Genomic DNA, 19,272 nt, shown 5'->3' on the forward strand with positions numbered 1-19,272 from the left:
GGAGGAGACAGGGAAGAGACATATCAAGGAAAAGAATGATTTTTAACAAAATCAACTGATTTTCAATATCTCCATCATCAAAAGCTTTTTTTTTTTTTTTTTTTTTTGAGGTGGAGTCTCACTCTGTCGCCCAGGCTGGAATGCAGTGGCGTTATCTCAGCTCACTGCAACCTCCGCCTCTCGGGTTCAAGCGATTCTCCTGCCTCAGCCTCCCGAGTAGCTGCGACTACAGGCATGTGCCACCAGGCCTGGCTAATTTTTTTGTACTTTTAATAGAGATGGGGTTTCACCGTGTTAGCCAGGATGGTCTCAATCTCCTGACCTCGTGATCCGCCCACCTTGGCCTCCCAAAGTGCTGGGATTACAGGCATGAGCCACCGTGCCTGGCCATCAAAAGCTTTAACTATCAAGTACCCTAAGAAATGTGTAAAAAACCCATGTAATTATTAAGGAAAACAAATCCCTTAAGTAAAGAGAAAGAGCCAAGGTAGAAGTATACCAGCTGCTAAAGTAAGGAACTTTTTGATATTACAGAACATGGCAAGCCCTTTTAGTCACTTAAGTACTGGGTCTTCATAAAAAGTTTAGGTGCTTCTAAATTTAAATGTCTGAAATTAGAACAGATTAGCAGAAGTAATATAGTCTATAGGACATATATAAAAGTATATCTTATAAAAAATTAAATGTAGGACAATATTACACAATAGAGTATATTACAGCTTTCAGAATTGTTTAAGAAAATGGTGTGGTAGGAAGAATAATGGCTTCCCAAACTTGTCCACACTCTAGTCCCCAGAAGCTGTGCATGGTAAGAGGGACTTTGCAGATATGATAAGTATCTCCAGAGGGGAAGATTATGCTGAGTTACCTGGGTGGACCCAATATAAACACAAAGGAAGGCAGGGGTGTCAGAGACAGAGAAAGAGATTTGAGGATGCTGGGGGCTTTGAACATTTAGGAGGGGACCATGAACCAAGGAACATAATCAGCTTCTAGAAGGTGGAAAAGGCAAGGAAACAAATTCTTCCCTGGGGCCTCCAGAAGGACACAGCCCTACTCACTGATTTTAGGTTTCTAGAGTCCAGAACTGAAAGACAATGTATCTTAGAGTTCTTTGCAATGTAAGCTTTTCCCTCTTCCTCCGTGAATGAGAGCCTTTGTTTTGCTGGGTGCCCCCAAGAGTCTATGGCGGGCTCCTTTTATTATTAACAATAAACTAACTCCTGAAAACCAAGCCAAAGACATTCTGACTCAAGACTGAACTATCTTTCCCGCAAAATTAACCAGGAATTTGATGTTCAGTTATAAAAGTTCTTTAATGAAATTCTAATATTTCCTACTACCTATAATTTGCATTTTACAGCATTATTCTATGTAGAATAGCCACAATATAACACAAATTTTCTAAGTTCTCTGAATATCCCTTTAGCAGCCTGTCTCATATTTTTCTTTCTGTTTGTATCTTTGAATGACTAACACGTTATGCCTTTGAGATCTCCATCTCAAATTCTCCCAAAGCCCTTATAATCGTTTGGCCACCATAAGGTTTATTTGTCTACATACCATAAACGTTCTTTGTTTTCCATATTTGTTTTGGCTGGCTACAAACTGGGAGAGTGGATGTCCATAAAGGTTGCCAGATAAAAATGACATCCAGCAAAATTTGAATTCCAGCTGAATAATGGATAATTTTTTAGTATAAATATGCTGCAAGTAACATGTCCTGCATTTTTATTGGTGAAATCTGGCAACTCTAATGCTCTAACTTCTTGCAATGAACCTAGTCCTGGGTAGGTATACTGCAGGTAGAAGGATAAGTAAGGAATGTTTGCTCCTACAAATTTGAAGTTTTCAACTTTAGATTTTTAAATCAATGTCCAATTTTCAAAGAACTACCTATGCTAAATCTTATTATTCAACCTTACTTTAAATGATCAGAAACGTGGTTAAAATTTTTAGAAGTTTATCATATAATGTGAACAAAAAAGACCATTTTATTTACCCCTTCACTAAAGGTTTTAGAAATCTCATATTCCTGTATAGTTTCTCATACACTATGCTCAAATTTCTAACCTCTGTTCCAGGTATGGAATAGGACTATAGCCTTCAACCTTGAAGATTATATTCTCATCTGCTCTCCAAAGAGTGTGTATTCTGAATGGCTTCCCCAGAAGTGGGGGTGAATTTGACAAATTACTAAATGACAAAGAAAAGAGCACAGACTGGATTCACTTATCCTTCTCTTTGATGGCATCACTCATTAGCTGTGTTATTGTTCTTGAGAATTTACAGCTTCTCTTCACTAAAATTCCATGTACTTTTTAGTTCTTGATGCTTCTATGTTACAGCAGAACAACAGCTTTTAAATGCCAGTGGATGGTAGAGTTTTTACTGCCTACGTGAAATAAGCACAATGAAGTAAGCTTTTCATAAAGGTAAATGTTTCTAACTTAAGAACAGCCCCTTTAGTCTCAGAGATTATATCCTTTTATCTTTTATTGTTAATGTTAAACTTTCTTTTATGAAATTATGATGATAGCAGATGTAAAGATTTTAGAAAACATCCTTCCTTCGAAAATGGTTGGCAAATTTATGTCTCCCAAAATTTTAAAAAACTTTCATATGTCTGTAAATTTAAATGTATGAGAGCATAATGCAGAATGCCTTTTATGTCTGTTTCAGAACTACCACTTCATGTCTAACAATGTTAAGTAATTTTACCTCTGACTCATGTATCTCCAGTTTTGGAAGTAGAAAGAGGTGGACTCAAGGAATTATTCTAGGCTGAGGACATGTTGGTGGAAAAGGAATATTTCCATTCTCTTGTAAAGTTCAGAAAACATGTTTTAGGTTTTTTTCTTTCCCACTGGAAGATCTTTATGTGCCCTGATCTCTGGCACAGTGTTACTTGATATATTTTAAACATTGTTGTTTTGGTTAAGTCAGCAGTAACATGTGCACTCTATAAATGTCAAACATAAAATGCAACACAATCAGCATTCTATAAAGCATAGCAAACAACTCAGCATCCCAGACATTTGAAATATCTATAGTATAGCTCAGCTCATTCTCACTTGGAACAAAGAAATTCTTTTCCCCCCAATTCTTATGGCTAACACAGATTAGGAAAGCTCAAGAATATTTCCTTGTTTCTTTCAGAAGAAAAGGCTTTTGATAAATATGCTGGGAGAAATCATGAAATATTATGAATATGCATATTTGTAGTGTTTAAAAACATAGAATATTTAGGCATGTACTGGCATTTTTCAAAAATCCCATTTGATTTAACCCTTTATAATTTACTTTAATCCTCATGTCATCCCTTCAAGGCATATGTTGTATCCATGACACAGAAAAGCATAGAGATGCTGAGTATAACTTAAGCAGCTCAGACGAAGTTACTCAGCTAATGAGTGATGCTGTCAAAGAGAAGGGTAAGTGAATCCAGTCTGTGCTCTTTTCTTCTAGATCAAGTTGTATATTTATGTCTTCTGGTTGATTCTGAAAATAGGAACGGCTCTTATCTACTGCAGGTTATTTAACCATGGCATAGACAAAACATGTTTACAATCCTTGTCCAGATAAAAATGGTATTTTGGAAGTACCTTTATGTAAGTCTTGGTTTGGTACAAAATTTTGATGAAGAGATATGACTCAAAAGCATTTTAATGCGCAGAGCCACTCCCAGCTCAGGATGACTAACTATAACCCACCAGCTGTTTCACAGCATGCTTTTTAGCGTAGCTTACAGCCAATGAGCAGTGAAAAAAAAATTGCATCTGTGACCCATTTTTCCTTAGTTTCTAGTCATTTATATCACACACAGAATTGGATGGAACCTAAGGAAGTAGTCCTTAGTTACTTCCAATTTTTTCACTTAAAATACAAGTATCTACCTCTCTGGGAACAAGATGAGGTTGAATGGCTGAATGAGGAAATATGAGAAAACACACACATACAAAACATAATGACTAGTAATGTCATCCTCAACTTAAAAAATACATGAAAGATTCCTATCCAAAAACATCTCACAGTTTCTGCTGAATGTCATGTCCCTAATAGTGCTCAGCCAATATCAGATGGTTACACTTTGATGGGTCACATAGGACTATAAAAACATTTGTGTTTGATGCAGTGGGTACACTGCTGGGATCCCAATAACAAAAACACAAAACTTCCAAACTGGGCTTTTCTGATTCTATGCTTTAAATATTTGTACTGTTGTTTGTATTGATGCTTTTATTTTGCTTTTAGTCTTAGTTTCCTTCTCTCTCTGAAAGAACTTTCATTTAAGACAAGTCTTAAATGAAATATCATGCTGTCTAGGAAAAGATATATTGGCTGCAATGAGGAGGATGGAGTGATGGAAGAGTGGCTAAGTCTGTGTGTGTACATGATTAATATAATTATGTAACATAATTTACGGAGAACTTTCAAACATAATTTTCAACTGAATTCACACAAAGATCTTGTTAAATTGGTGTCATCCCCCCTTTTGCTTAGCTGAATTGATATAAGGAAAAGAAGACTTGTGCTTATTAAGGGAACTTGGAAGTCACGGTCTCCATTTAACAGATGAGGACTAAGTAGCAGGTCTTGACTGAAACATCAGCTGTATCTCTTAATGGCTGTGGGATCTTGGGCTAGTTCCTCATGAATCATTTTCCTCATCTGTACTTGGTGGAGGAAACTGAAGTTTATTATTTTCCCAAGGGCAACAAAAATAGTCACTGGAGGAACTATGCCATGGATTCCTGTTGATTTAAAGAACTATAAGAAACATTTCACTGCACTGTCACAACAGTGAATCAGCTAAGAAGCCTGGCCTCCTCTGCTGTTCTGTGTCTACATTCAGGCATCAAAAAGCAACCATATGGTGGTGTTAATACAACTTATCTCTGTGAATTATAATCTCTAATATGTGTGTGTGCATCTCCCAAGGATATTGAAGTTTGATCCCTAGGGGAAAAATTATACATGACTTTATTCTTGAGAAATAAACAATTCATTCTAATGCACCCCTGGTTGCAGCACGCATAGGAGTGTGAGGTTCACACTCCAAAGTCTTTATTCATTGACAGAGTTAAAACAGAAGGAAAAATAACACAAAAATCATGGCAAATGTTATAGATTCCTTTAAAGTACTATATTAATATATTGGGATTAAGAATGACCACACCAATCACTTTTTTTTTTCCATGCCTGGGACACACACAAGGTGAAATAGTTGCACACCTCACCTAGGGATGACTTTGTATTGTTTGGAAGAAAAGAACAAACAAAGTCACAGTTTGATTGAATCCTGAGATTCTATCCTATCCTGGGGGAATCCAGAGTAAAGCCATTGGGTTTCCTTTAGCATACCAATCAGCAGGGGCAAGTGAGGGCCAGCCTGGTGTGAAGGTGACACCAGAGACATCTGTGTCCCTAGAATTCTAATAGAGCTCTGAAGTCTGGGCTTTATACTATCATCTGAAGGGCTGTCCATAGAAGCGTAATGCTTAAGAAATACCCTTTGATGATGATGAAAATATATGGCACTTCAAAATAGCCTGCTTTGTGAAAAAACAATCTGCCACATTCAAATTCTGAATACAGCTAACATTGAAATAAAATTGTCTGGATTAACTGTTGCAATAAGAGAGAGCTAATTTCATCTTGCCTTCGTCTGTCTGGCAACTGTTAACCATCCTTTAACCTCCAGCTCAGCCATCCCCTTACTGTCATGGCAATGTTTCACGTCTATTTACATCTGATATGTCCAGAAAGTAAGTGAAGCTGGTGAAGGTGCCTACTGTGTGGTTGGATCTCCACAGCTAGTTTAGCACATTTACATAGCGCTGAGTAAATAATTGTGGGATCACTGAAGGATGACATACAACAGGTGAAATAGTTAAGAGGGAACTGAATGAGTTAGCTAGGGTATTCGGGCTCAGAGTTCAAGAAAAAGGCTTGGATATGCTTCAGTTTATGCTTATCTTGAAGAATAAATTATTTTTTCTTGCAAATAATTTATACCTCTTAATGAAAAAGAAAATGGGTTTGCAAAGAACCTACTTTGTGGTTCTAATATAGAAATTGCCAGTATCACCAAAGATTTCTACAGTTCACAGTATTAGGCATATGAATACTAGGCCAACAGTAATCATTATAAATTGGTCAACACAAATGAAATAGCAATGTGGGAGCCATGTGGGATTTGCTCACATTTAAAGAATACTGATGTAAGTAAAGTAACAAAGTCTTCCTTGGGACCTTGACCTAACATGGCATACCCATTATCTATACTGACAATCTATTTGGGGCAGACCACGTCTCTCTTTTTTTTTTTATTATTATACTTTAAGTTTTAGGGTACATGTGCACAATGTGCAGGTTAGTTACACATGTATACATGTGCCATGTTGGTGTGCTGCACCCACTAACTCGTCATTTAGCATTATGTATATCTCCTAATGCTATCCCTCCCCTCTCCCCCAACCCCACAACAGGCCCTGGTGTGTGATGTTCCCCTTCCTGTGTCCATGTGTTCTCATTGTTCAATTCCCACCTATGAGTGAGAACATGCGGTGTTTGGTTTTTTGTCCTTGCGATAGAACCATCATTCTCAACATCTGTTTGAAATGAATTAGCTGAAAGCAAGTCCCTCCTGTGGAGTCTAATAACACGTTATTAACTCCTTTGAGGCACCTTTGAAGTACAAATGTGTCATCACACGTATAACAGTATAACATCATTTCTGTTTACAATAAACACAGAGAAAATAAAAGCTACCATTTCAGAAGAAGTAAATCCAAACCATATGAACTAAAGACTGTACTTTCAGGGACCCCTGTCACTCATGCGGTCATGTCACATTTCAGCAGCCAGACCTGGCTCCCCACCTCTGCCTTCAATCTCTGTAGGTTGTTGCACAGTCCCTGGCCTTGACAAAGTCATTCAAAATTGCTGGGCCTCAGTTTTCCCAATGACAGGGTTGGTCCAGATACAGCTGTGAAAATAAATACAATTTAAAAGCTGTTGGAACCCCCAAAAACACTTTAAGCCTTGAGAGAGATGTGGCTGTGATCTGAGTCATGTAGCATGTTTTGCAATTCTACTTCTTAGATTATAGCTTAACTCTCTTCCTCATTGTTTTTGTTCCGTAAGTGACTAGGAGACCAGAGACCAGACCTCTACCTTCCAATCACAAATCTTTGTTAGAGATTAACTGCCTTCTTTATTGTCCTGACCTGTATCCTGACCTAACTCAGACTAGATGGTGCTCTGAACAGGGACCCCATGACAGTTACATCTGCAGTAACTGCAATGGAATGTTAAATGTACCTTTCTCAAAAGAGGAGGACCATCTGAACTAATCAGGTCATTGTGACTATGTATTAAGCCTTACATAGAAAGATGCTGAAATTCTGCTAAAATTCCCCACGCTTTGTCTACATAAGCAATCTCACACGTCTACGCTTTCTAACACTGACTTCCATTGTTAGGAATCTGTGCTTCTTGGGTGGGCTTGTCCTCAACCTTTGCACTTAAAGTCTCTTTAATCTAGATTCTGACCCTTTTCATTATTTTCGGTTGGCATAGAGTACCTGAGAGGCCCTGCAGGCGGCTAGGGCTGCACTGTCTTCCCAGTGCTTTCATCTATTTCCTCTATTGAAGTTCTGGTGGACAAACACAAAAAACAAAAAGCAAGATGATTTTAAAGGTGCTTGATGACTCGATTGTTCTTAGGATGAAAAAAATAGCTTAAGAATTATCTTAAATATTTTCCTGGCACAAAATTAGGAAAAAAGTTAAAACTATCCATAAAGGCGGGTTTTCTCCCACCTCCCTTTTTAATACCCAGGAATGTAGTGGCTAAAATATTCCCAGCAATTCATGTACAACTCTAGGGGGCACCATTCATAACAAAGACAATGTCAATGGTGTTTCCTGGAGCATGCCACACAGTGGCTTTAAGGAGCCAATGAGTGGGCCTGCCCTGGCATCTTATCTTTACTACTTACTAGTTATATGACCCTTGGCAAGCTATTTGATCTCTCTGATTCTGTTTCCTTCTCTATAAAATGGAGTTGATAAAGTATATTTCCAAAGTCTGCTATAAAAATTAAATTAGATAACATATGTATAGAATCTGGTGTTGGGCAGCATACTAACACCAGTATTAGTTCTTTAAAATCATAAAACTATCCTATTGCATGGTATAAGAAACAATGGTATCTAGAACTTGTGGCCCATACTATAGGAAGAGACCAAAAGATACTGTGAAACTGGCAACAGATTTCATATCCTAAAGATGTGGAAGATACCCAAAAGTTAAAGAGGTCAGAATGTAGTGGCCCCAGAAGCACCTAATTTTGAAGTCTCAGAAGTGTGATAGCTGGCAGAAAAGAAGACTAATCGGCATACTAATTTATCAGGGTGTGTTGGCACAACTATTATTAAGCATAAGCAACTGTTTAAGACATGCTGCATTCATTAAGGTTATATGTGGTGCCAACAAATTACTACATGCTTAATTTAAACCTTTTTGTGCCTTCCTTAGTAATCCAGGACTTGTCAATATTTAATTGCACTAAATCTTTGATTCTTTAGATAAGAAGCAATTAACCTACACAATAAAACTATAATTTAGGAATTACAGACTTTCAAAGTGATGGAACTGAAAGAGATTTTATATAGCATCTAGTCTAACCTCTACATGTGACACCTGGGAAAACTGAAGTCTAGAGCAGCTGAGAGACACACCTACAGTTACACAGGGCAAAGGCAATTCTGGCATTTGGTTTTATTAACTTATTCTAATTTTTTCTTACTACAGGAAACCAATATTCGGCTTGCCTAAATACACATACCAACAATTTAACACTGGACATATGTGTTCCCATCTCAACTCTGCATAATTTGGGGTTCACAAGGCAATGAAAGAAAGCTGAAGGGCTGGCTCAATGATGGACAGAAGCAGTGTGGTGGGGCTGTGTGGGAAGGTCTGAGGATATTCAGGAAGGCAAAGGAAGAACAAATTAGAGATCTATCAGTCTGGGATTTGAGTAGTGGCAATTAGGGTCTATTAAGGAACCAAATATAGAATTATTCTCTATAACCAATACGTAGCACAGTGACTAGCATGTAGTAGGTTCTTAGTTCTCATTTATTGTATGATTGGATAATGAACTGTAATTGAATGAAGGAAAGAAAAAGCCTGTTCCTAGAGAAGAAATGAGACCTTTAGGGGAAACAGAGCAGGGGGACTGCCTAGTGCAGTCTGTTAAGGGAGGAAGAGGAAGAGTCAGCAAAGCTATCCCTAACCTTAGAATGAAGGAGGTAGCTCGTTTCCCTTGGAAGGACAGTGAGTGTGTGGCCCTTTTGCTTCCATCCACATTTCCATTCTGAGGAAGTGCAGTAGTTTCTATGGCACTTTGTCTGTTTCTGGCCACACTGCCCAGGACGGAACATGAAGAAGTGCAATGCTTGAGGGGAGTCTTTCTCCAAGAGCAACAGAAATTTCAAATCCATAATGTCACATTATTTTGAGAAGAGACTCTGTGCTTACATGCTAGCCATGCAAGCTACTGAACATATGGACATGGATGAGAAAAATGCTTCATAGCAGGAATTGAAGATTAAGAAACAAATGTGATTCTAGGCTATCAGAGCAAACTCCACCTAATGAAGAATGAGGGAAACCTGGGATTTCCTGGCCAACTTTCCATTCACTGAAAATGTGGCCCTCTGTGGTCCTAAGCCTGGTGTGCTTCAACCTTCTGCCAAGTCCGTTAAGGGTGGACTTTCAAAGCAGGAGTCATTTTAAGAGCACTGGTGGCGCAGACATGATACAGAGCTATATCTTATTATATTTTCCAAATAGGTCAGTGTTTGAAATTCCCTTTCCTTTAAACATCTATGTCTAATATTTTTCACTTTTGTACCATAGGATGTGACCCCTTGAAAAAATATACACCATTCATCACCTCTTGTATTTTCCTGGGATTAAACAGAGAAACTATAATAAAATAAGCTGCATAAATACCTAAGAAAGACCTTTCAAGGTTCTTATGATGTAAGCAACTTCCTACTTAAAAGGAATGCCAATACCTCAGTGGCTAATACCAAAGAATTGGATAATAACTTCTCTATACAACTTCTAGTAACTAATGGCAAAATGACAGTATGTGTGTCAGTTGCTAGGACAGAGTAATGGATTTTGCTGTATGTTCATATGAAATATATATACAGCCCAAGGAGAAGATGTGATGTATTTAACGTGATCTTCATTTAACATCTGATTAAGGCAAAGCTGGTGCATTTTTAAAAACAGTCTTTCAAAACCAAGAGACAGGTCAGTGAAAAGACCAATGATATAAACACTCTTCCCCAACTCACAGAGTTGTCAAGGCTTTTACATTTTTAGCACAGTTTCAATTCTCTAAAAAGAAATGCCACCTAAGAAATGTGCTAAGCACCCTCTAAACATTTCTCATTATGTTGCCGATGCTGGTACTCACCCCTTTACAGTGGCTTACTGTACTCATCCTAACTCAGCTCTGTATGCCATTCAAGGAATAAACACGAGTTGCTTTTGAAAGAAAGGGGAAGCATCTGTTGGAATTTTTATATTAATATTTGTAAAACATCTTGAGAAAAAATAGAAAAAGGCAACCCAGAAAATAGTGTTCTGCAATGAAATTATAGAAAAGGTAGTAAAGAAACCAAAATAAAAGGTTTTTCTAATAAGGGAGCAGTTTTGTTCTCATCATTCAAATAATCTTACCTAAGTGCAGATAAGAACTAGAAGGCTAATTCTAAAAAAGACCAGCTTTTGGACAAGAGTGAAAACATACCTTTGTGTCTAAATTTACAATACAATAAACTCCCTGGAATGGTTCTTATGTTGTCTAGCTCTGAGCATATTGATTCTTCTCCTGTTTTTGTCTTTAATTATGCTGCTGAACTCCTAACTTCTTAAGTAAAAGTGAGTCTAAAGAAACAGCATGACTAAAGTCACACAAATGTCCACTCACCTCCCATAATTTTGGATTGGCAGTTAATAAACTCTGGCTTCCTGTCTGTGAGGTACCTCTGGCAGGTATGGTGGAGGATCTGGAAGAAGGTGCATTTTTCTGACGCTGTGCTGGCTACCCACTGGTCAAAAGCATTTTCAAACAACAAATCAAACTCTGCCGAATCCTGGAAAAGACAATGAAATAACTACTAATCTCAATCTATAAAAACTGCTGTTTCTAGATTACTCCTGTCAAAAGATTTATAAGGGCTAAAACAAAGACTTTGATCGCAATCATAAGGCTCATCTTTATCCAAGTGTATGGAGAGTCTACATTTCTCTGTTTATGAAGCAAACCCCAAACTTACAGTATTGATACATGTTCCTAGGAAACTAGTATCACACAAATTGAGATAGCCTAACTAAACACTGACAAATGTCAGAATTGAGACCATGTATTATCTTCCCAATTTCCTGGAAAAGGGATTCCTTTAGGTTCTCAGCAATGACCTATACTAATCTGGCCCCTAAACTTTGGTAGGAAGATTCCCTCTTGCTATTTTAGTCTATAGTAACAATTTATATTTTATTATTCTTCATTATTAGCATTTTGTGAGGTGTGCATGTGAGCAACGGGAATGTACTTTGAATAGATAACTATGCCATAAAATGCTTCTCCTATTAAAAGCAAGGGAATCACAATGCATACTGAAAGATACCATTCATTTACTTGATTTTTGGTAAATACACCTTGTCATTAGTGCCAGTAGGAGATAAATGAGGTTTTGGTAAACATGTTTTTTTTTTCCATATTGATAACCATCGATATGATTATCTGCACTCTGAACTTCGTACTTTGCTGATCAATGTTACCGGAGGTCCCATTTTTTCAATATGCATTCTGTTAGATTCCTCTATTAAACATGATGAAAAGATTTATAATTTCCCATAAGAAAGGACTCTGTATCCAGAAGTTTTAATCACATAATTGAAATAGAGAAATAGCCTTCTTAAGAATGATTCAAACCACCACTACCACTACCAAGGTCAATCAGAGAGTCATCTTGTGAAAAGAATGCCTTTGCTCAGCATTGGACAATTCACTCACCCCATTAGGATCGATACCATTAACCTGGCGAAGCTGCTCGAGCATCCACTGTGATCTCCGAACAAATGATGTGGAGCCTTCAAACTGTTTGACCTTTGTGATGGACGCCTGTGTGGGTTTCTTGTTTGTCACTGCCAAGAAAAGATCACTCAGATTAGTGCACCTGCAAGTTGGTGGTTTGTTTCCACATTCAGTGCTGTTTCTACAGGACACCTACTGTGCATATGCACAATAACAGAGAGAAGGCAGAGGGGGAAAGGAGGGAATATGAATAAATATGTGTGCCTTTGGTCAGGGGTGAACGTAAAGGAAATAGATGTTATAATCTCCACTCTGAAGCAGTTTACAATATAATTATAATTGTAAGGGCTGCTTCATTTATGTGTTTATCCATTCAAACTGAAAATGACTTAAGTGAATAACACCAAGCACCTTCAATGGAGGCTATAAGTGCACAATTACAGCTTGCAGGAAAAGAAGCATATAGTACTGACAGGCATCAGGTAAGGTTCACTGGGAAAGGCTGAATTTTAAAGGAAATGAAGGTAATTGGCTCCCCTAGAGAACTGCAAGGTATATTTCTAGTTTTATAGTCCAGTGTAAACATCTTAGGCTTCAGTGATGAGGAGTAATACCTAACTCAAAAAATCCCCAAACTATTTGGCTCTCTAATATTGTTCAGTTTGTATCTAGTTTGCATCTAATTATGATTGAATCTGGTGTTCTGGGCACACCTCCACACCTGTAGGAAAAGGACAATTTCTTCTCTCAGCCTCAGTGAGTTCTTCCCCTAAGCCTTTCTGTGCTAAAGATGGACAGCATCACCTCTCAGACTGAAGCCAAGCATCAGGCACCAGGAGAGGCACTCTGAATATTTCTACATCTGCCTACTTTGTGACATGGAGACTCAAGGGTAGGAAGTAATTAATTGTCTTTAAAGGGATTTCCTAAAAGCTTCTCCTGAACCCTGGCTATAGGAATTAGCAAATTAAATAGAAAGGAACTACAGAAAGTAGAAATCATTATTGGCTATATTGAAGATGATCCTAATTATTGACTTGCTGAAGACTATGCATCTGTGGCATATTCTTTGTTTCAAATCACCCCACAGATTCCACACTTTCGAATAACTATGCAGATGCTCAACAGATGGCAAAAAGAATTCTGAAGGGATGAAGTACAGAAAGCACCTACTCCAATCACAGTTGGTGAGCAGGGAGACTCTACAGTTCACGCATTCCATAGCTTATTGCAGTTTCATTGTCGGGGGCCATTAAAGCAGGAGAGCAGAGACAAAGGAAAGGTGGCCACTGTCCTTAGATCTAGTGAGAACCCTACTTTCCCAGCACTGAAAACCACCTTTATGGCCTGAGTACTATCTACTCTCTCTGCTTCCAACCAAAATTTAGTGAAGATTTGTTTTTAAGTTCAAATAATGTTTTGGTTTATCACCCATTATTTCAGTTATATTTGCTAAAAACTTCTGAATATTTCATACCAATTGCATTTACTTTTATGATTAAGAAGTCATCATCCCCTTAACACCCACAATCAGATGAAATTTTATAGTCTTCTATTCACAAATAGGAACAACCATTCCCTCTAATTGAATTCAGGCAGTATTACCAGTCTGCCCAGGACTCTGTCTATCCATTTAATTCGATTCATTTATTTTTTGTGTCTCCTATGACACAAATGGGAGACCTAATAGGTTTCTCTGATGGCTGTGACCTGCTCTTATGTTTTAATGTTAAAGAAAACAATACACCTGGAATACAGGCAGGTCTTAAAATGTGCTTAAAAGATTAAAAAAGGCTTTTCAATAACAGGAAAACATGGGTTCCTGTATTAGACACACACCCCTAAATGCACCAAGAGAATTTCCTCCTGTGTTTATGTAAATCATACAACATTTAAGCCTGGGAAACATGAAGGCTTTCTTTCTAACTTTAAAGTTGTTATGAGCTCCTATTTTTACTTCTGGTCCATTTGCTTCCAAGTAATTTACAGCATTTTAAAAGCTTAAACACAACTCGAGATCACTGTATATTGCGGGCATGTTTTAAGATTCACATCTAAGGAAGGTAAGTTCCATTGAAAGTTTGTCATTGAAATGAGGCATGCAGGAACCCCAACTATTATGACAAATGACCCCATGGAATTCCTCCACAGTGATCACACTGCAGAGCAGTCATTTTTAATGGAGGCAGTTGCGACTCTATCCATTCCTGCCTTTTCTCCCCTATTAGTTTATTCCTTGCCCAGTTCTTGGAGTCTGGCTAGTTTTCCTGGGCACTGAGCCCGGTTGGTTTAATTTTTGTTTATTGTTATTATCTCCAGCATCCTAGTTTCTATTTTGAAGCAGGTGTCTTAAAATTATATTATTATATACACATCGTATAGAGTTAAATTACGACTCTCCCCTTCTGAAATCAAAACACTTGCACACACACACACCATTGCCAGACTTTTTGAGTACATACTTGAGGAAAGCATGTTTTAACTATTTCATTGTTTTGTTGTTTTGGGAGTCAGTAGCTGATAAAAAATACGCCAGTCACACAAAATCCAGATGTCTAGTGAAAAACAGTGATTTACCTTCTCTTTCCAAAGGAAAGCTAATTGACAGCACACCCTGGAAAATGCAACCAAATTATCTGGATCAGTAATATCATAGAGCTGCATGCTAAAGACTCCCAAAGTCATTATTTTGAATAACTTTAAAGGTCAGGGGATTTCCGTTATGCCTTCAACATTCACAAGGAAGAGACCAACACAGAGGCATTTAAAGGAATAGGGTGGGTATGACTCCCAGGTAATACTGCAGACCACTCTGAAGCAGCCGATTCTCCAGCTTCCTGCACTGGTATCAGAGGCAGGCAGAAGCATGGGGGCAACCCAATTCAGGCCGCTTTGCTATTAGCTCTGAAAAAACAACATGGTTTTCATGGCTTCATGCCTCTTCTTTGGCTTTCATGTAGACTTGCTACTACCTTTCAGCTTTGGTTAAGAAGCAGTGACACAAACTATTATGTCCAGAATATCCAAAATATCACTGCCATCACTACACCAGTGGAGTAACATCTCTGTCTCATGAACTAATGGTCTAAAGAGCTCTTTTTAAAAATGGCCCCTCCATGAGACATTTTATACAAACAAAATTCGAAAACTTGCTATACTCAAAGGGTGGAGACCACTGACCTTGCCTGTGCCCAATCAGAGAATTCTATTTAATTAAAAACCAATAAGCCAGCCAATAACAAAGACCATGTCATAACAAATTGGTCTTGCAACAAGTCAGGAAAGTAGAACTGGTAGAAGAGGGAACAAAGACCAATGAAGAAAGACAGAAAGACAAGTCACTTGCATGTTATGTGAAATGGGAGAAGAGCTCATATACCGCCAAGATTCAGAGGCAGATCCTCTGTTTCAAGGTCCAGTGGCTGAAAGACCACTTTTTCCAAAAAGCCACACTGTTACACCTACACTCTCATTATTCACAGCATAATCCCTCAACTATTCCAAAAAGGAAAACCAGTTTGGCCTAGGAGACAAATTATCTATTTAAAATAAATAGCCTTAAAATATTATTTTAAAGGAGACAATCAGTATATACCATCTGTACATCCTCAACTATCTCATATTTGAGATAGCTGAATAACATCTTTTTACACATTTTTCTACATTTACTATACACATTGAACTTGAATTACTTTATAACTTTATGTGGCCATTTCTCAAAAAAATAAAAAAGAAAGGAAAGAAGAAAAGTGGTAAAAGAAAAACAGATTGCACCCCCAATAGCTATAGTTTTGATGTTTAGGGTGGCTAAAAATAAAATAAATATCCTTAAAATATGATTTTAAAGGAAACAATCAGTATATACCACCTCTACATCCTCAACTATCTCATATTTGAGATAGCTGAATAACATCTTTTTACACATTTTTATACATTTACTATACACATCGAACTTGAATTACTTCAAAACTTTATGTGGCCATTTCTCAAAAAACTAAAGAAAGAAAGAGGGCAAAAGGAAAACAAACTGCACTAAATAGCTATAGTTTGATGTTCAGGGTGGCTAAAAAGCAGAATTTACCACACCTACATACCTAAGATGCCTTACACTTTCATCATGTGCAGCCCTATTTTGACCTTACAGTTAAGCGAAGGTCCGTGTTTTGTGGTATGCCTCAGCTCTCTGCTCTGCTGGAGTCTAACCACCAGACATTTTGATTTCAACAAGAGTGCTGATGAAAAATAAATAATCCGGAGGCAAAAAAAGAGGCAGTATTCACATAGAATATTATCAGGGCTGCTGTGTGACTGTGCCAGAGGTGACTAAGGGAAAAGAAGAAAGCAAGCTTCTGAAATGAGGGTTCAGGAAGTAACTGAGTGTGGCTTCTTGGTGCTGCTGTGGTGACAGAACAGGCTACGTGGCCAAGGTGAGAAATAATTATTTGGAGCTAGTTTCCTTACTGTTCTTCCAAAGCTCTAATGTATGATAATTCTGGGTGGATTTCGCAATATCCATGAGAAGCAAATATCAGGTCTGAGGCTGCTGCGCCAGCAATTCTATCAGCCAAGATGGCTGAATGTTTATAAAGCATAAAAGCAAAAATATCTAGGTTGTTACCTTAAATGCTTTCAGAACAGGGAAACATCCTCTCTGCTACAGTTAGTGGGAAATGGAGCATGGTGCTCTCCACACAGGATTGATCTTTTGCTTCTCACACTATTTCTTAGTGTGTTATAATTTGGGGACACAGTAAATGTTTAGACCCTGCAGGCTATGTAACCCAGAGTTGCAAACCAGACCAACTTATGAAATGGTCAAGTTTGTCTCTGGGGCCCTCCCCTTCTCCTCCTTTTGTTTCTTCCTTCCCATCTTAGAATCTGGCTCTCTGGCCAGATTCCCAATAGGACCCAAAGGGGTCTGACATGGGATACTTAAATCTGCGCGTTTTTTGTTCTGTTTTGCTTTCAAGACAGGTCTCACTCTGTTGCCTCTGCTGGAGCGCAGCAGTTGCAGTCATGACTCAGTGCAGCCTCAATCTCCTGGGCTCAAGCGATCCTCCCTCATCAGCCTCCCAACTAGCTGGGACTACAACACATGTGTGCCACTACACCCAGCTAAGTTTTAAATTTTTTGTAGAGATGGGGGTCTATGTTATCCAGGCTGGTCTCAAACTTCTGGGCTCCAGTGATCCTCCCACCTTGTCCTCCCAGAGTGTTAGGATTACAGGTGTGAGCCACCATGCCCGACCTAAACCTGTATGTTTTAAGGAAGGTCTGTTTCTTTTCTTTTCTTTTTCTCAAAAGAACAGCAACAACAAAAACGGCGGTACTTCAGTCATGTGCACCAAGCCACTGGGGAAAAATGTAGGATGCCCTTAAATAGTCCCTGCTCCATTAACCCCAAAGGTGGAAGGAAACAATAAAATCAGTGCATAGGGCTTTGGGAAGCAGATTTCCTCAGTCTACTGAAAAGATAATCACAAAGGAAAAAGTTTTCCAGACAAAAGTTTCCTGATTTTGAATCACTAGTTCCTTAGTATCACTAGTTCCTAGGTATCCAACTATATACCACATTCTCATCTCCAAAAGTGGAAGAAGAAGAGATAATGGAAAGTCTAGGAAATTTCTCCAAAAGGGATGCCAAAAAGGAACCACTTTATGAAAATGTCTTGCTTTGTAAAGCAGTTTGGGTAGGTCTTTCAGCAGAAGGAGAAAAATAAAAAACAACTTGCTAAAAAATTCTATAGGAAGGCTGCTTTAATATGACGGCACAGCACTACGTCCAGAGTAGTTAGCAACTATGCAAATAATAGAGCAAGTGCCTGCCCTACACCAACTTTGCAGGCGGTACTAGCTGGTTTTAATGCTTCCATATGCCAACGAGGAAGCGGCATTACTTTTGGGATGTGCAATTTTAATGCCACAGGCCCACGTGAGATCGATCTAGTTAGTACTTTTAAAATCTAGTCCCTTTTAATTTTAAACCTTCTTTATTCTGTTGATAATTTTATCAAATGTAAAAATATGTAGATTTTTATTTTGAAAGGATACTCTCTTTTTCAAGTAAATGACAGGTAGTCCTGGACTATTACATTTTAACCTTAAAATCAGGAACCTTAACCCCTGGAAGGCTTGAGTTCCCCACTGCCCTCCCCAGACTAGGACCACGATATGGTTTTATTATAATGGATACAGAGTGCTAACTGAGGTAGGCGTGTATAAATCCATGAGGGAATGAATGTTTTTTTTAAGTTTTTATTTTTGGCCTTTGAGCTTCTTGTGGATAATTTGATACATTCTTGAGTCAGGTGGCTGCTTCTTTGATGCCTTTGATGGCTCCTCAACAAAAGGAAGAACAGTTCCTGTGCTCACAAGAAACCATGAACTTACTTCAGGTTCAATTGTTTAGTTTCAAAATTCAGCCACAGTTTTAAGGTATTTGAACATTTTCTTACTAGAAAAGAGGAGTATCCCAAGAACTACAAGTAAGAGTAAAGAAAATGGTAATAACCAAGAAGTTACAGAAATATCAAGAGATATCAAGAGACTAGAAGGAAAGGAATTTAGGGGTGAAAACATCTTACAACAATCTCTTTTCCTGCAATCCTTATTCTAGCAGCATCACTCTTAAGTAATTCTGTTTGTTTCAGGCTTCCTGAAAATATGATTTCAGGGAGATTCAACAACCCAAAAGGTTTCCCAATATGTTTGATTTTTTAACTTCCTTAGACATTTCTCCATAGACCTGCAGAGAAAATAAATTTGCATGAATTTTGGATAAAGGGAACACATACAATGAATTATAGAACCTAGTTAATATTAGTTATTGCAAACTAATATTTTATATGGAAAGTTTATATAACATGTCTGTTTCATGTAATATAACTGTGAAACAAACAAACAAACAGGTCTGAGCAAGACAGTAAATGCCCAGAGTTGTGACAACGGATGGTTTCTGAAAGGGATTAAATCCAATTCCACCTATGGTATTAGACAAGGAAGATAATGGAAGGGGTTAACTACAGTCACAAAGTCTTATTCTGTTCTTACTTCCTCAATTCTAGAAACAGATGTAAACATCATTTTTGATCTATTCTTAGGCAAGATTTACAGAGTATCAAAAAACAAAGGCTTCAAAGTC

The 19,272-nt window shown here is 38.0% G+C and overlaps 1 protein-coding gene across 8 annotated transcripts in view; it reads right to left on the reverse strand.

The window, feature by feature from the left end:
• Nucleotides 1-19,272, reverse strand: part of STXBP6 (syntaxin binding protein 6) — a 241,649-nt gene that overhangs the window by 39,330 nt on the left and 183,047 nt on the right. For all 8 annotated transcript variants that reach the window (XM_009427607.5, XM_054665926.2, XM_063792820.1 and 5 more), the window contains 2 exons: nucleotides 12,111-12,241; nucleotides 11,022-11,187 (listed from right to left, as the gene is read on the reverse strand). In XM_009427607.5, the coding sequence (XP_009425882.1) occupies nucleotides 11,022-11,187; nucleotides 12,111-12,241 (297 nt within the window). The remainder of the gene's footprint in view (nucleotides 1-11,021; nucleotides 11,188-12,110; nucleotides 12,242-19,272) is intronic.

Source organism: Pan troglodytes, chromosome 15 (assembly GCF_028858775.2).
Source record: "Pan troglodytes isolate AG18354 chromosome 15, NHGRI_mPanTro3-v2.0_pri, whole genome shotgun sequence".
NCBI lineage: Eukaryota > Metazoa > Chordata > Mammalia > Primates > Hominidae > Pan > Pan troglodytes.